Here is an 11,794-nt window from a genome sequence, read left to right on the forward strand (position 1 = left end):
GGAGGCGGAGCTTGCAGTGAGCTGAGATCCGGCCACTGCAGTCCAGCCTGGGCGACAGAGCGAGACTCCGTCTCAAAAAAAAAGAAAGGAGCTTTGTGTGCATTAGTTTAATCATGTAAAAAGAGCTTTTTATGCATTAACTTAATCCTCAGAATTTAATATGCTTATTTTGTGTATTCTGCTCCTCAGCCATTTCTAGTTGGAAAAATGGAATATTTTAATTTAATTAAGCAGTTTTGATAAGTTTTGACTTATCAAAATTAAAGTATCTACTTATACTGGACGCAAGATTTAAAACAGCAAATTTCTGAAATTTAGTTGTTTTGCGGAGGGATTTCATGAATACATTTTTAGTAATGTGCCTGTAATTTTATGATTGTAAAGAACTAAATCTCCTTTTAAAAATTATACATTTTTGTTTGTAGAGTTCAGATCATTCAGGATCAACAACTCCATCATCTAGTCAAGAAATGTTGTCTTTAGCTGCGGGTTCTTCCTCGGAAGGATTGAGGCAGCGTACCCTTCCACAAGCACAAACTGACCAAACACAGAGTCACCAGTTTCCATATGTAATGCAAGGGTAAGTGAAATTGTGGTAGCTATGGAATGTGATTGGGGCCCCCTAAAAACGAATTCCTTTTGATTTTCACCATAGCCTCTTTGCAGCAATTAAAGTACATTTTAAATTTATTCATATACTTGATTTTATATTTTGAGAACTAGAGGGTTAAGAAAAGCACTGCTGTTGAAACCTGGCTGCACATCAGAATCATGTAGGGGAGCGCTTTCAATCTTGAATGTTTGTCCTAATCACTGGGAGACCTTGCTGAGCTGCAGGTTTGTATTCAATAGGTATGATGGGGCCTGAGAATCTGCATTTCTGACGAGCTCCCAGATGATGCTGATGCTTCTGATGTTTGGACCACACTTTGAATAGCAAGGATCTACGTAACTAATTTTTTTTTTTACTCAGTCTCATTATAGATCTACTCAATTTAGTCTTCAGGGGAGTGTGGTTGAGTGAAGGTATATTTGGAAGAGTACAGATCCCAGCAATCTGTTTTTAAAAGTTTTTAAAAGTTCCACAAGTGTTTCTGATCAACTTGGTAACAACTGTGCTAGAGTAAAACCATGATGTATTACAGGGATATGCTAACCGCTGCATGTTGTCCAGGATCTTTGTTGTATTGATAGTTTTATAAAGCAGTTTTCTTAAGAAGCTTGCCACAGTCACCCTATATTTAACAATTACAGCAGGCCCTTTGGGTTAGGCACTTCTAGAGGAAATGCAGCCACAGGTAAAGCAGATCAGAGAGTAGGATCTTGGAGAACAGTGGCACAATCTCAGCTCACTGCAACCTCTGTCTCTCTGGTTCAAGCAATTCTCTTGCCTCAGCCTCCCAAGTAAGTGGGATTACAGGTGTCTGCCATCATGCCAGGCTAATTTTTTGTATTTTTAGTAGAGATGGAGTTTCACCATTATGACCAGGCTGGTCTCGATCTCCTGACTTCAGGTGATCTGCCTGCCTTGGCCTCCCAAAGTGCTGGGATATACAGGCGTGAGCCACCACACCCGGCTCAATTTCTTTCTTAACTAGTTTGTTTTTGGTGTGTAGAAATGTTACTGATTTTTGTATTTTGATTTTGTGTCCTGTGACTTTCCAAATCTAAGAGTTTATTGGTGGAGTCTTTATCTACAAAGAGGGATGGTTTGACTTCCTCTTTTCCAGTTGGGCTGCGTTTTCTTACTTTCTCTGGCCTGATGGCTCTGGCTAGGACTCCCAGTAGGACTCCTGTGTTGAAAAAGACTGGTGAAAGTGGGGATCTTTGTTTTTTCCAGCTCTTAGAGGAAAGGCTTTCAGATTTACTTATTTAGTATGATGTTAGCTGTGGGTTTGTTATATATGCTCTTTTTTATGTTGAGGTATGTTCTGTCTATGCCTAGTTTGTTGAGAGCTTTTATTATGAAGGGATGTTGAGATGATCATATGGTTTTAGTCCTTCATTCTGTTAATGTGATGTATCATGTTTATTGATTTGCATATGTTGAATCATTCTTGCATCCCTGGGGTAAATCCCATTTGATGATGATGTATTCTCTTTTTGATGTGCTGTTGGATTTGGTTTGCTGTATTTTGTTGAGAATTTTTGTGTCTGTGTTCATGGCTGACCTGTAGTTTTTTGTTGTTTTTGTTGTGTCCTTCTCTGGTTTTGGCATCAGGGTAATGCCTTGTAGAATTCCCTCCTCTTTAGTGTTTTGGAATGGGTTGAGGAGAATTGGTGTTAGTTCTTCTTTATAAGATCAAGGCTGGGCACAGTGGCTTATGCCTGTAATCTCAGCACATTGGGAGGCTGAGGTGGGTGGATCACTTGAGGCCAGAAGTTTTGAGACCACCCTTGCCAACATTGTGAAACCCTGTCTCTACTAATGCAAAAATTAGCTGGGCGTCATGGTGCATGCCTATAATCCCAGCTACTCGGGAGGCTGAGGCAGGAGAATCGCTTGAACCCAGGAGGTGGAGATGGCAGTGAGCTGAGATTGTGTCACTGCACTTCAGCCTGGGCAACAGAATGAGACTCTGTCTCAAATAAATAAATAAGTAAATAAATACATAATAACCACAAAAATTAGCTGGGCATGGTGGTGTATGCCTGTAATCCCAGCTGTTCAGGTAGCTGAAGCATGAGAATCACTTGGACCCAGAAGGTGGAGGTTGCAGTCAGCCAAGATTGCGCCACTGCACTCCAGCCTGGGCAACAGACCATGACTCTGTCTTAAAACAAAAAACAAACAAACAAAAAAACAGTTTTGCTCAAATTTGGCAGTGAAGCCATCCAATCCTGGGCTTTTCTTTGTTGGGAGATTTTCTTTTTATTGTTACTGATTCAATCTCATTACTCATTATTGGTCTGTTCAGGTTTTTCTGTTTCTTCCTGATTCAATCTTGGCAGGCTGTGTGTGTCTAAGAATTTATCCATTTTCTCTAGATTTTCTAGTGTATTAGTGTGCAGTTGTACATAATAGCTTGATTATTTCTCTTTTGTATTTCTGTGGTATCAGTTGTACTATATTTCGTTTTTCGTATCTGATTTTATTTATATGGGTCTTTTTGTTTTCTTGGTTACCTAGATAGTGGTTTATTGATTTTATCTTTTAAAAAAACCAAGTTTTTATTTTGTTGATCTTTTGTATTTTTTTTCAGTCTATCCTGATTTTTATTATTTCTTTCCCTCTACTAATTTTGGGTTAGGTTGTTCTTGCTTTTCTAGTTCTTTGAGGTGTATTGTTGGATTGTTTATTTGAAATCTTTCTACTTTTTTGGTGTGAGCATTTATTACTATAAACATCTCTCTTAGCACCAATTTTGTCGTATTCCATAGGTTTTGGTATATTGTTTTCTGACTTTCATTTGTTTCGAGAACTTTTTGTTGTTTTAGAGATGGTCTCACTTTGTTGAGTGTGGTGGTGTGATCCTAGCTCACTGCAGAACTCCTGGGCTGAAACAATCCTTCTGCCTCAGCTTCCTGAGTAGCTGGGACTACAGGCACATGCCACTACACACCACAAACATTTTTTATCTCCTCCTTAATTTCTTCCTTGGCCCAATGGTCATTTAGGAGCATGTTGTTTAATTTCAATGTATTTTGTACAGTTTCCAAAGTTTCTCTTGTTACTGATTTCTAGTGTTATTCCATTGTGGTCATAAAAGATACTTGATATGACTTTGGTTTTTAAAAATTTGTTGAGACTTGTTTTGTGGCCTAACATATGGTCTGTTCTGGAGAACGGTCCATGGGCTGATGAGAAGAGTCTATTCTGTACCTGTTGGATGAAATGTTCTGTAAATGTCTGTTATACCCATTTGGTCTAAAGTGCAGTTTGAATCCAGTGTTTCTTTGTTAATTTTCTGTCTAGATGATCTGTGTAATGCTGAGAGTCAGGTGTTGATGTCCCTAGCACTTATTGTATTGGATTCTGTCCCTCCCTTTAGGTCTGATCATGTTTTCTTGATAGAGCTGAGTGGTCTGTTGTTGGGTTCATATATGTTAAGAATTGTTACATCTTTTTGTTGAATTGATCCCTTTATCATTATATAATGAACTTCCTTGTTGTTACTGTTTTTAAATTAAAGTCTGTTTTATCTGTTATAAGGATAGATGTTCTTATTTGCTTTTGATTTTTGTTCACTTAGAATATCTTTTTCCATCCCTTACTTTCAGTCTGTGTCTTTACAGATGAGATGAATTTCTTGTAGGCAGCGTATGCTTGGATCATTTAAAAAAATTTTTCAGCCTCTCTGTATCTTTTAAGTGGAAAGTTTAATTCATTTATATTCAAGATTATTATTGATATGACAGGGCTTATTCCTGTCATTTTAGTAATTGATTTCTGGTTTTTGTGTAGCATTTATTCCTTTCTTTCTCTCATATTGTTTTTCATTGTAGTTGGTGGTTTTCTGTAGTGGTAACATTTAAATTATTTCTCTTTTTTATTTGTGTGTTTGCTCTACCAGTGGGTTTTATATTTTGATGTGTTTCCTTCCAGGTATAGGGCTCCCTTGATTATTTCTTGGAGGGCCGGCCTAGTGGTGATGGGTTCCTTCAGCTTTTGCTTATCTGGGAAATACTTTATTTCTCCTTCATTTATGAAGGATAACTTTGCTGGGAATAGTATCCTTGGCAGAGAGGTTCCTTCCTTTCCTTCCTTCTCTCCCTTCTCAGCCTTTCTTTCCCCTCCCTCCTTCTCTTCCCTCCCTTCCTCCCTCCCTCTCCTTTCTTTTCTTTCTTTCCTTCCTGCATTTCTTTCCTTTTTTCCTTTCTTTTTCTCTCTTTCTTTCTTCACTTCAAATGTATCTGCTTATTCTCTCCTGGCCTGTAAGGTTTCTGCTGAGAAATCTGCTGGTAGTCTGCTGGGGGTTCTAAGCATTAAGTGACTGGATGCTTTTCTTTTGCTATTTTTAGAATTCTCTCTTTGACTTTGACAGTTTTACTATAATGTGCTGTGGAGAAGACCTTTTTGAATTGTATCTATTTGAGGATTGTTGGGTGAGGTGTCAGAGCCCTGGCACCAGGAAGTGGTCAACTCACAGGTTGGTTAAAAGAATTTACTGACAACAGTACAGGTTTGAAAAAGGAAACTTTATTAGAAAGGAAGGATGCTGCAAAATAGTGCAGCAGGGTGCCTCAGTGAGAGGACTGAGCGCACCGTGGTGGATTTTCCTTAGGAGCATTTATAGACTTTAAGACAGTAGCTTAGGGTTGTAAAATTAGTTTCAGCATGGCATTCCAGAGATGTATAGAAATTTTAGTTACTTGTAAAAATTGAAAGAAGCCTGGAATCAGATGCTGACTTTAGATACTAGGGAGGTTTGATTACCTCTAAATTCCCCAGATAAGGAGTCTTGCCTCTGGATGGCCTGTTTGATGGTCACCAGGTAGTCTTTGCTCCCTTCTAAATTGCTCAGATAAGAAGTTTTTATCTCCGGGCCTGTTCAGTGGTCACCAGGTGATTTTCACTCTCCTCAGGTACTTTTTAATGATATCAGTGTCTTTGGTAAATTTCTCATTTATATCCTGAATTGTTTTTCAGATTTTTAAATATTGTTTATCTGAATTCTCTTGTATCTTGCTTCTTTAATATCATTATTTTGAATTCGTTTTCTGGATTTCACAATTTTATTTTCACTGGAATCAATTGCTGGAGAATTACGTTCTTTTGGAAGTGTCATATCTCCTTGCTTTTTCATGTTTCTTCTATCCTTATGTTGATATCTGTGCATGTGGTATAACAGTCCCTTCTTCAGTTTTTTGAATTTGCTTTTGTAGGGGGGCACGTTTTCCTAAGGATGTGTCTATGCTGTTGTTTGGTAGGCCACTTTGGCTTTGATTCTGTATGTATACCATAGTATAGTCTCTGTATGAATTTTGTCAGGAGCAGTGTCAGTAGTGTCTGATTTCCTCAGTGTCTTAGGGTGAGGTTTTTAGTGGAGGCTGTGGTGAAGTTTTGCTGGGGACAAGGGTGTCAGGTGGGCCAATCTTTAGGTGCCAGTGATGGTGGTAGGCTGAGTATGCCTGTCCTTAGGCCCCAGTGTGGCATACGCTGGCACCAGTGTGAGATCGTCCAGGTGGGCCAATTCTTGGGGGGCCTCCAGCCAGTTTGTTTGGATGCCATCAGTGACGGTGGTGAGCTGGGCAGTTTGGCATGTCGTCAGGCCCCTAGGCAGTGGATATGCCATGGATTATGGCAGTAGTAGTGGTGGGACAAACCTCTGGCTCCCAAGCGGTCTATGGTGGTGTTGGTGATGATTGCAATGGGTTGGATGGGCCAGTTCCCAAGCCCACAGGTAGTGCATGCACATGGGTGTCTGCTGTGGTAATAGTGGCAGGTTGGGTCCTCAGGCCTCTGGGAGGAGTACTCAGGTGCCAACAGTTGTGGATGGGGTAATCCACAGGCCCCTGGATGGCATGCTTAGCCACTGGAGGTGGGTGGAACTGGGCCAAGCTGGCTTGACCTCAGGCCCCCTGTTGGGTTGTGCAGCTGCTGGTTCTGGTAGGCGAGGATGGCATGATGCCCAGACTTCCAGCACAGTGCTCGGGAGATGTACTATAGCCTGTTACTGGGAGGGCTGGGTTGCTTTCAGTGACAACAGTCATAAATTGGTGGGGGGTACACTTTGGTCTCAGATGGCAGCTGCAAGCTTGTAGCCTGTCCTCAGGGTACATGTAAATGCTCAGTAGCACCATTCATGGTTATAGGGTTGCTGACAATGTCTTGCACTTTGGCCCAAGATACATCAGTTAGCAGCACCACCTGGGAATGCACAGGGGATCTCAGTGAGGCTCCAGGGATGTGAGATTTAGGGGTTCTTGGGCCCCAGGGCAGGATGCAGCCCGATGGGGGTTGGACTCTGAAAATGATGCCTTGCTGTAGCTATTTAGGACTTAGGAGGTGTGTGGGACCCATTGTGAACTCCTCTTGAGCAGCGCCTTCGCGTGGTCTCCTGTTAGTCTCGGGGCCCATGTGCGTTAAGGGTCTCTCTTGTGGCTAGGATTACAGGAGTCTGCAGTGGGAATGTAGACTGCTGGGGGTCCCCACTTAACCTTTCCCTGCCCTGGGAAGCCTTTCCAGCCTCCCAGCCCATCCAGTGCAGCAGGCTGCCTTGCTTCTGTCTCCTTCCTTGCCTTAGGTGTTTCCTGTCACTTCTCTATTGAATTCCAGCTTTCTCCCTTAGGTGATCTACTGGAAGTGTAATTATCTACTCAGTATTTTTGTTCTTTTCTGTGGAGGAGGTGAGTATCAGATGCCTCTAGGTAGCCATCTTGAAGCCCCTCTTAGAATCCCTATTGTCTGAATTTTTAAAAGTAAAAATTTCTTATAGCCTAACACTCAGAAGTAACCGTATAGACCCAAAATAAAATTCTCAAGTCCCCCAGCCATCTGAGTGGACCTCTCCTCTTAGCCCAGGCACTCCAGAGTGAACCTGAAAAACTGGTTCAGGCCATGATGGGAAGGGAGGGTCGGACATCCCTCATTATACCCTCTTCCCTTTTGGAATTCAGGAAAAGCTGACCAGCATTTAACATCAACACAGACCTTAAGTCTAATAAGAAACATTTACAATCTATTCTCTCTGAAGACTGCTACCTGGAGCTTCATCTATATGATAAAACTTTGGTCTCTACAACCCCTTATCATAACTCAGACATTCCTTTCTATTGATAATAATTCTTTCACCCAATTGCCAATAATATTTTTAAAAAATCTACCTATAACCTGGAAGCCCCTGCTTTGAGTTATCCTGCCTTTCTGGACCAAACCAATGTATATTTCACATGTATTTGATGTGTCATGTCACCCTAAAATGTATAAAACTAGGGTATCCCCTGACCACCTTGGGCACGTGTTCTCAGGCTCTCCTGAGGGCTATGTCACAGACCATCGTATTTGGCTCAGAATAAATCTCTTCAAATATTTCACACCATTTGACACTTTTTGTTGACAACCATTACTAACATTTTAGTAACTATCCTTCTAAACACTTTTCTATGTGTACTTTTAAAATAGAAACATCATACTGTTTATTTTGTAAACTTAAAAAAAAACAGTAATATAAACTTAAAAAAAACTAAAAAAAAAACTTAATATAACTTGGACATATTTCCAGGTCAAATATAAATCCACAACTTTTTTTTTTTTCTGGGATAGAGTCTCGCTCTGTCACCTAGGCTGGAGTGCAGTGACAAGATCTCAGCTCACTGCAAGCTCCGCCTCCTGGGTTCATGCCATTCTCCTGCCTCAGCTTCCTGAGTGGCTGGGACTACAGGCACCCGCCACCACACCCGATTAATTTTTTGTGTTTTTAGTAGAGATGGGGTTTCACCGTGTTAGCCAGGATGGTCTTGATCTCCTGACCTTGTGATCCACCTATCTCGGCCTCCCAGAGTGCTGGGATTACAGGCATGAGCCACTGCACCTGGCCGTAAATCTACAACATTTAAAGTCTGTGTGATTTTTCTTTATGTAGATTTACTAATTTGTTCACACATATATTGATGGAGAATGTATTAGTTAGTTTTGCTGCATGATAACCTCAGAATCTCAGTGGCTTACAATACATTTTATTTTTCTTGCTCACAGATCTTTTAGTCACTGGTACAGCTTTTCTTGGGTTGTAGATTGAGTTCAGATCTGTTTCAAGTTTCTCATTCTCTGTAGATCAGTCATTTCCTAGCACCCATTCGTCTCATGGCAAATGACAGGAAAACAAGAGGGCAAGCTAATGTCTGAGCACATTTGAAGTCTTCTGCCTGTCACATTTACTAACACTACATTGGCCAAAGCAATCACATGACCACTCTCAACAGCTCAGCTGTGTTGAGAGGGGGACGTATTGCAAAATGACATCTGGTGCTGTGCTGGTAAATGCTTACCAGCTGGCTTTGAGGGGGGGGGGGCGGTGAGGGAAATAAAGCACTAGATTTGTAGCATTTGCTGATTTCTATGGTGTAAATACTCCCATCATGGCTCGGCAGTGTGCTGTTATGAGCTAGATGAGCCAGTGTAAACCAGTTTTGCCACTGTGTGGCAGATAGTATGCATATATAATCCTGTTATAGAAAACTGAAGAATTGGGGCAATCTTTTACCATAAACATTTGGGTCAGTCTTTTTTCCCACGAAATATTACCATAATCAACATTCTTAAATGTGTGTGCTTACATATTAGCAGTTATTATTTTAGGATAAATTGTGAGAAGGGGAATTCCTGAGTGTTCTGCTACTGTGAACTTAGGCAAGCTGCATAACCTTTAAGTCTTCTTAAGTGTTCAAAGTGTTCTTAAGACTTTTTGAGGCCCTTAAAGACTTTCGCAAAATTGCAGTAAAGTTGTACTAGTTTACTTTCTCAGTAATGTTAAACATCCTGAGTATCTTTACTTGTACAGATATGTACTTGCTAAAGTGATAAGTTGGAATGTCCATGTTTTAATTTGAGATATGATAAAGAGGCATTCTTTATGTTTTATTTGTGAGTTGCTTATTTGTTGGTGTGGTGGTATCTTTAAAAATTCATTTACCACACTTTATCCAAAAGGATATTAATAACTAATACTTATTGAGCATTAGCAGAAGTTAGGCATTGTATTAAGCACCTATATGTGCCTTACTTCGCCACATTTTATACAAACTCTGGTCTCGGGACTGTTATCTGCCGCTTATAGAGGAGGAGAATGAGACTTAAAGGTTACGCAGCTTGCCTAAGTTCACAGTAGCAGAACTAGAATTCAAATCCATTTTTAACTTGGAGGCCTATATTCTTAACAGCATTGCCGAAGTGACTATTTTGTCTATCATTTGTTTCACTATTTTTTCCTAGGTTATCATTTGTATTTTAACTTTATTCGTAATGGTGGTGTCCCACCTCCAACCACAATTCGAAACTTTTTTCTTGTCAGATCTATCAGTCAGATTTTAAGTGTTAGTGACTGTGTGAGCAAATCTATTTGCCTGAAGACCCTGTGACTTCATTCAGTAAATATTTACTTTAGAATCTGCTTTCTGCTAGGCACTCAGGAGAGGAAAATGAATTCTGTACTTTCTCACTGGAAGTAGGTCAGATAGGCAAATGAATTACCATCTGCTGATGGGCTGTCATGGCCTTGAAAAAAATGCTGGGGGAGCCTGGAGGAGGGAGGGACTATCTCTGCTTGGAGGAGTTGGAAGGGCTTCAGAGGTGATAACGTTTGAGCTGTCTTTAAGGGTGTTAATAGGGAGAACAAAGCAAGTGCAGAGTCTTGAAAAGGAGGCTTCTGGGAACACAGTGGGATTCCATGAGGTTGCTGCTTGGTCGCTTGTATGGAGTGGTGGGGGAAGCAAGGATAATTTAACAAGTTTCCTGTGAAAGTTTGTTCCTGAAGTTTCCAGTTCCTTCAATCTCCTCTCCTCTGTAATTTTAACTTTTTAAAACCTACAACAAGTGTCTTTTGGTATAGCTTTCAAGTATATAATTGTGAATGACAGTCTTTCTACTTCTTGTTTATTCTTTATAATTTCTATGGTACTCCACCAGTTTTATGGGTTTCAGTGAATTTGCCTTGCTCCTTTTTTTCTGTGTTTAGTTATTATCCTATGGTGCTAATTAGTATAGCCTATCTGAAAAGAAAAAATAAAAGCTGTCAGAACTTCTGCCACTAGCTGTGATTTCCTCCAGCTTGTTTATTTCAGCTATTTCCTCACTGTGACTTTCCTAGGGGCAGAGGGAGAAACCAGGTTATCATCTTACTTTTCCTTGCATAAAGAATATGACATTTTCTATGGGGACAGGCATATTACACATTCCAAATAGTTACATTTTCTCCATGTTTCTGCTGTTTTATTTTGCTTTTTGCCAGAAAAAGACAATTAATTTAACATTTTGTGTTTTCTTCCAGTATCCTTTCTTTGTTTCTTTCTTTTTCTTTTCTTAAATAGATGGGGTCTCACTCTGTCGCCTAGGCTGGAGTATGGTGGTGCCATCATAGCTCACTGCAGCCTTGAGCTTCTGGGCTCAAGTGATCCTCCCACCTCAGCTTCCTGAGTAGCTGGGACTACAGACATGTGCCACCATGCCCAGCTAATTGAAATTTTTTTTTTAGAGATAGAGTCTTGTTATGTTGCTTAGGCTGGTCTCAAACTCCTGGCTTCAAGCAGTCCTCCCATCTCAGCCTCCCAAGTAGCTAGGATTATAGGCTTGAACCACTATGCCCAGCTCAGTATCCTTTACTTTGTAAATGTTTTTATTTAATATAGTTGAAATTTTTACTGTGTTGGTAACCTTACATGTTTTCATTTAATGTTGAATAATTAAGTTGAATTTACAAATTACTAGATTAAATAGTTGCTTATAATCAGTATTTTATTTTCAATATTTTCGTAATGCTCATATGAAGTTGTTCAATACATATTTATTGTGCTAGATGCTAGAGATATAGTAATAATGTATAAAGCCCATTCCCTGTTCTTAGGAACACAGAGATTGGTCAGAGAGACAGTAGATTATTTTTTAAATAGTAGGTAGTTTATTTTAAAAATTATTTTCTAAGAGGTAATAAATGTGATGAGTAGTACCATCTTCAAAACAAAACGAAACAAAAGTATGTAAGAGTTTCATTTCTATGTCTTATACCACTTGCCCTCCTTAGAGGCAACCATTATTAGCTGTTTCCCCTATATTATTCTAGAGATAAAATGTGCTTACACAAGTATATGTGTATGTGCGTGCATGTATACGTGTGTTTATTTTAACACATAATAGCAT

General features: G+C 39.9%; 1 protein-coding gene across 2 annotated transcripts in view; it reads left to right on the forward strand.

The window, feature by feature from the left end:
• The window catches only part of HERPUD2 (HERPUD family member 2), a 60,984-nt gene that overhangs the window by 35,763 nt on the left and 13,427 nt on the right, over positions 1 to 11,794 (forward strand). For both annotated transcript variants that reach the window (XM_011950170.1, XM_011950171.1), the window contains exon 5: positions 426 to 580. In XM_011950170.1, the coding sequence (XP_011805560.1) occupies positions 426 to 580 (155 nt within the window). The remainder of the gene's footprint in view (positions 1 to 425; positions 581 to 11,794) is intronic.

This window comes from Colobus angolensis, unplaced genomic scaffold (genome assembly GCF_000951035.1).
Source record: "Colobus angolensis palliatus isolate OR3802 unplaced genomic scaffold, Cang.pa_1.0 Scaffold302, whole genome shotgun sequence".
NCBI classification, from domain to species: Eukaryota; Metazoa; Chordata; class Mammalia; order Primates; family Cercopithecidae; genus Colobus; species Colobus angolensis.